Here is a 6113-nt window from a genome sequence, read left to right on the forward strand (position 1 = left end):
TGTTTTTTTGCGTCACCCGAAATTGACTTCCATGCGTTTGCATTTGATTTCATTGAGCGAAACGTCAAATCAAAATGTCACGCAGAACAAAAATTGGAAATTGAGTTAGCTTCATACGCACGCCGTTCAATTTCGGTTGATCTCATACAAGTTGCATGTGCATGAGAAATTTTTGACAATAAATTGGCGGCGTGCGTGAATATTAGGTTAGCCTGTTAGGCGGCTATAGCGCCAATAAAGAAGAATAAGAAAACTACATAGATAATGTGCACTATAAAATATTTTGACGACATAACTTGGTTCTAACTTCGGCAATAAAACAGTTTATGTCACAACGCGTTGGCACGGCTGAGGTCCAATTTTGGGGTAATTCCATTTATATAATAGTTGTTTAGGATGTTGTGGAAATGGTCTTGGATTGGCAGTTTAAATTGCATTTTCAAATGCAAGGGCAAATGCACAAGATCCTGAACTGCCCTATATTACTTTTCTGTTTTCCAATTTATGACATGTGCATTTCCATAGTGAAAATAAGCCTCAAGAAGCACAATTTCTCTTCTCAATTAATTTTAGTTCTTAAGTTGCTATATCTACGAATACGCACTACTTATGTATATGTAGTAAGAACGCTTAAAATTTAAATCTAAAGCTGCCATTACACGGGGCGACTTTCCAGTCGACAGAAATCGACCCGTTTAAAGGCAGCTTAAGTGGAAACGTATGTGCATACATACGGAATAACATACATATGCATAACAATCGAAGACACGCACTTAAAAGAGCAATATAAATTAGCTTTTGACATTTTCTGAACATTTCATCGAAATAAAATGAATTGAATATTGCTTGAAAGTAATAATATTATACTTTAAACTCGGCAAAGCTGATAAGTAGACACAAGTACAGTAGTAAAAAAATTAAAAAAAGTAGTGAAGATAAGACCAATTAAAAAAGTCAGCTTTAATCTGAAATCGGGATCATAAAAAAAAAAAATAAAAGGAAGTAAAAATACAGTTAGAAACACAATTTTTCGATTGAAAAGAGCGCGGGAAAAAATAAGCAGATGGCTGCTAGAGAAGGTGCGTGTAAACTTAGATCACAGTAGATAATCTTGAAATGTGCTTCGGTAGCTGTGCGCGATCGGTCCCACCGCTCGCGGAAGTCGTTATTCGAAATAGTATTTGATGAATTGCTTGAACCCCAAAAATCCCTACCTGCGTTCGCCCCTGATATGGATCTTTAGAATTATTTCAACTTGGTATAAAAATATAACTTGGGTTATAACAAAAGTCGTTCAAAAAGTGTAAGCAACAACGTTTTCAAGATTTTATAAAAAGAGCAGAGTTGATAAAGGCTCAGCTGACTTATGAATTATCTCCCTTGAGTCTTTGAAAGACTACTTCTGGATCACAGTTGGCAAGTTCTAAAAACTTTAACTGACAGCACATTGGAAGATAAGNGTTTTCCAATAATTTATAATATTTTTATTTTTCGTCTAAAAATTATTATAAATATCAATTTTGAGTGAATTATCTTCAGTAGTTACTAAAATATCGCAGTTTTCGTATTTCTGGAAATTACCGTTATATGGGAAGTGGGCGTGGTTAAAGTCCGATTTCGCCCATTTTCAATACCAACCTACCTTGGATTAAGGGAAACCTACATACCAAATTTCGTTGAGATATCTCAATTTTTGCTCGAGTTATCGTGTACACGGACAGACGGACAGACGGACAGACGGACAGACGGACGGACAGACAGACATGGCTTAATCGATTTCTTTTTTCATCCTGATCATTTATGTATACATTTGTCTATATCTATCTCGATTCGTTTTGGCTGTTACAAACAACCGTTATGTGAACAAAATTAATATACCCTTGTGCACAAGTGCGCTCGGGTATAAAAACTCGGCCTAAACAACGCCCGATGATATATGTGCCACACACAACAGCACTATTAATTCCAAAATTGCCGCAACGCGGCATATAATTCTTAAAAACACCCGCACCACACTAACTAACTTTGCTTGCTTGCTAAAACAACACTCTGAGTAATGATGTTCGAGGCACAAAAATACTCTACTGCAACCCGAACCAACCTGGTGTCGTTGATGTGCGTGGAGTTTTCGGAGTCATTGGTGAGTCTGTCGGTTCATGCTCCGGTATAATGCCATTTGTTTTCAACATTAACTTCGGACGCGTAAAGGAGATTGGCGGTGTTGTAATGACTGCATCGTAGGCGAAGGAATTACTGAGACCAGCACCAGCACCAGCACCAGTAGCAGCAGCACCACCACCACCATTAGTAGGAATTGCATTGATGCCATTCGGTGTTGTAGCAGCACCACCAACAGCGTTGGCAGTGGCCGTCACAGCAGTCGTTGTCACTTCATCTGTCTGCGAGAGGGCGCGATCCATAAGCGGTGTTATGCCCGAAGCGGAACTTGTCGAACAAACGCTATTGTTGCGTCCACGTGATATGATATGCGCCTGCGGGAAATTGGTGTCGTCAATGGCTTCATTAAGTTCACTGGCACTCATTTCCGATAGTTGGCGCGTGAAATTCATTTTCGACTTGAGATGAGTGTTGAGTTGAAAGCAGACGTTAAGAAGGCTGGTTAGTTGGACCAGAGGTGGTTTACGTTGCTGTTGTTGTTTTGCTTTATTTCTTATCACTTCAATAGATAGATAGTGTTGCAAAAAAAATACTAATAGCAATAAACAATTTGTACTTTTTGCTTGCTTGAAATGCCCTTTTTTGTTATTTATATAATATTGTTGTAGTAGTTCTTTGTATTTATTTTGTACGTAGCAGCAATTTTCACTAAAGGCACACAAAAAAATAATAATACATAAACCTATATATGTATGTATGTAGAAACAAAAATGCACTTCATATAATTTGTAAATACAAAAATAAGTATAAAGTAAGTTTATTAAGAACTAATATTTATTTAACACTGTCACTATTATGAATGTCTATAGTCTTCGCGTACGCGCCTACGAGCTGTATGTGTTATGCGTGTGTGTTTGCGATGAATATTAAAATGAAATTAGCTGCGTGCACACCGCTGTAGCTGGCTTTTATACAAATATTGCAATTTCAAGATTTTCTTCTTATTTTTTAATCTCACAAATCTGCATCAATCTGAAATTTCTTCTCATACACAACTCACTATACTACTTTGGTGTCGAAACACTCACTAGCTGCTGTGGCGCAGCTTTATAACTTGTATTTATTTTTATTTTAAATTTGACGGTACGATTTGTTAGCTGCGAGAGCGTTTTACGTTTTCACACCTTCTCGTTTTAAAATACCGCCAAGCACTAAATTTTCTTATGAGATTTCTCTGGCCGTGACGCTGAGATGGCGCTCAGCTAAATCAAAAATATTGGAAAAAAATAAACTTTTTGAAAATATTTTTTATGTTGAGGTACTATTCATGTAGGTATATACATATGTTAACAAAGCAAAGCTTAAAATATTTAACAAAGCTTTAGTGAACAACAAGCAAAGAGAAATCAAAGCGAAGAGAATGATGCTGTGGGCCACATATATATATATATATATATATATATATATATATATATATATATATATATATATATATATATATATNGTACATATGTACGCATGCACATTTGTGTGTCGCTCCACTTGACGCCGCACTTTGTTAACAGTCGCCAAATGGGTGGCATGAGGCGCAACAAGTCGGCTGTTAAGTAAACAGATGGCAGGCACATCCACAGTTGACACCGCTGTTGGTATTTTAAGATGCTCAATGCAAACTTTTTAATTATACTCCAAAAATAATAATTTTAGTACAATAATGTGCAAGATTGAAGTTACTAAAAATTGCGTTGAGTTTTGGGAATTTTTTTNCGCCGCACTTTGTTAACAGTCGCCAAATGGGTGGCATGAGGCGCAACAAGTCGGCTGTTAAGTAAACAGATGGCAGGCACATCCACAGTTGACACCGCTGTTGGTATTTTAAGATGCTCAATGCAAACTTTTTAATTATACTCCAAAAATAATAATTTTAGTATAATAATGTGCAAGATTGAAGTTACTAAAAATTGCTTTGAGTTTTGGGAATTTTTTTCCTTGACAGTGTAAAGCAGGTGCATATTTTGAGAGATTTCTGCAACCTTGCGGACTGCTGCCAGCTTTTGTTTTTATTTCTTTTAACATTTTCGCTATTAGTACTTTTTATAGATCATATATTTTGCAATTTAACACAATAAAACCACGTTTCCTGTCGCAAAATTTATTATTGAGAAAATTTATTATTTTACAGTTTATTTTATCCTCCCATTCGGCTTTATTTACTATGTGGTAGATTTCAGACCTTGTGTGGTAGATGCTCAAAAAAGTGGCAGATCTAGCGCAATGTGGTAGAAGTCCGATCCCTGGTTAGTATGCTGTAAATACCGGCGTTGTTATTTGATAAATAAATTTATACATTTGTTTGTACGTATTCAGTCAAAATTGCTATGTACATAAGCAGAAGATCTGATTTGGCCAATTTACACGCTTGGCTTGCTATTATTTNCCTGGTTAGTATGCTGTAAATACCGGCGTTGTTATTTGATAAATAAATTTATACATTAGTTTGTACGTATTCAGTCAAAATTGCTATGTAGAAAAGCAGAAGATCTGATTTGGCCAATTTACACGCTTGGCTTGCTATTATTTGCTTGTTTGCATTTGCAGAAAATTCTCTCATGCTCCTCATACTTTACACATAGGTACATAAGCTCTACAGAACTCACCAACAGCTCTACCATTTTGTTGACTGACCACGCCATTTTTCTTGATGCGTTTAAGTAGTAGGTGGCCATTCTTCTTGAAGGTTAGCGAGCTAAACACATACATACATACATAAATATGTACATACCCTGCAGAAAAAAAGTATTAATCAGGGACGGAAAATAATCATTATTTTTTTAAATTTTAACCAAAGAAATCAACAAGCTGTAATCGTCGTACAACAGTTTTAACTATACTAACGTATTTGTATTCGGCCGTCCTACCGTACTTTACAATGATTTTTATTTTTCGCGTTTAACCAATAATAATTAATATTTGAGTTTTATTTTTTCGCTCAAAGGAAGTTATTANGCTACAGAACTCACCAACAGCTCTACCATTTTGTTGACTGACCACGCCATTTTCCTTGATGCGTTTAAGTAGTAGGTGGCCATTTTTCTTGAAGGTTAGCGAGCTAAACACATACATACATACATAAATATGTACATATATATATATATATATATACATATGCACATACCCTGCAGAAAAAAAGTATTAATCAGGGACGGAAAATAATCATTATTTTTTTTAATTTTAACCAAAGAAATCAACAAGCTGTAATCGTCGTACAACAGTTTTAACTATACTAACGTATTTGTATTCGGCCGTCCAGTTTCAGTTGCTGCCGTCTGTATGACATTTTAAATTTTATAGATAATCATTATTTTTAAGTGGATAAATAAAACTCAACAATAATCATTCGGCTTTATCATGAATTTCATTTCCCCCGAACCGGTTCACTTTTTACTTTTGGTTTCCATGGCGCGTATTCATAGTCCAGCAACTAAGNCTCGATTTTTATTTTTTTTATCAAAAATAATCAGCTTTATCATGAGTTTCATATTCGCCGAACCGGTTCACTTTTCACTTTCCGTTTCCATGTATTTACTATAGGCGGATGAAAAATTTTCGGGTGAATTTTTTTTGGGCGAAATTGAGGATATGGCAGATTGATTATGATATGATAATAAGAAATAAAGTTCAGTATATCTTCACCTAAGACTAATAATTCAAGAAACTCAAAAACTTTACCAGCGTGATTTCCGAGGAATCCTTTTCAGAGGTAGAGACATCCGAATAAAAGGAATAAGGCCCAAAATTTTCAGGTAAAAATTTCAGTTGCTGCCGTCTGTATGACATTTTAAATTTTATAGATAATCATTATTTTTAAGTGGATAAATAAAACTCAACAATAATCATTCGGCTTTATCATGAATTTCATTTCCCCCGAACCGGTTCACTTTTTACTTTTGGTTTCCATGGCGCGTATTCATAGTCCAGCAACTAAGTCGAAACTA

General features: G+C 35.4%; 1 protein-coding gene across 1 annotated transcript; it reads right to left on the reverse strand.

Moving 5' to 3' along the window:
- Window positions 1–1911: 1911 nt before the first annotated feature.
- LOC108381642 (GTP cyclohydrolase 1-like) lies at window positions 1912–3421 on the reverse strand. The gene is made up of 2 exons (XM_017638055.1): window positions 3179–3421; window positions 1912–2826 (listed from the first exon to the last, which is right to left on the reverse strand). Exon 2 carries the CDS (start codon window positions 2568–2570, stop codon window positions 2082–2084), a length of 489 nt encoding a protein of 162 aa, XP_017493544.1. The 5' UTR covers window positions 2571–2826; window positions 3179–3421; the 3' UTR covers window positions 1912–2081.
- Between the last annotated feature and the right edge of the window lie 2692 nt (window positions 3422–6113).

The sequence above is a fragment of the Rhagoletis zephyria genome, unplaced genomic scaffold (genome assembly GCF_001687245.7).
Source record: "Rhagoletis zephyria isolate East Lansing unplaced genomic scaffold, Rhagoletis_zephyria_1.1 Rzeph_scaffold_23242, whole genome shotgun sequence".
NCBI lineage: Eukaryota > Metazoa > Arthropoda > Insecta > Diptera > Tephritidae > Rhagoletis > Rhagoletis zephyria.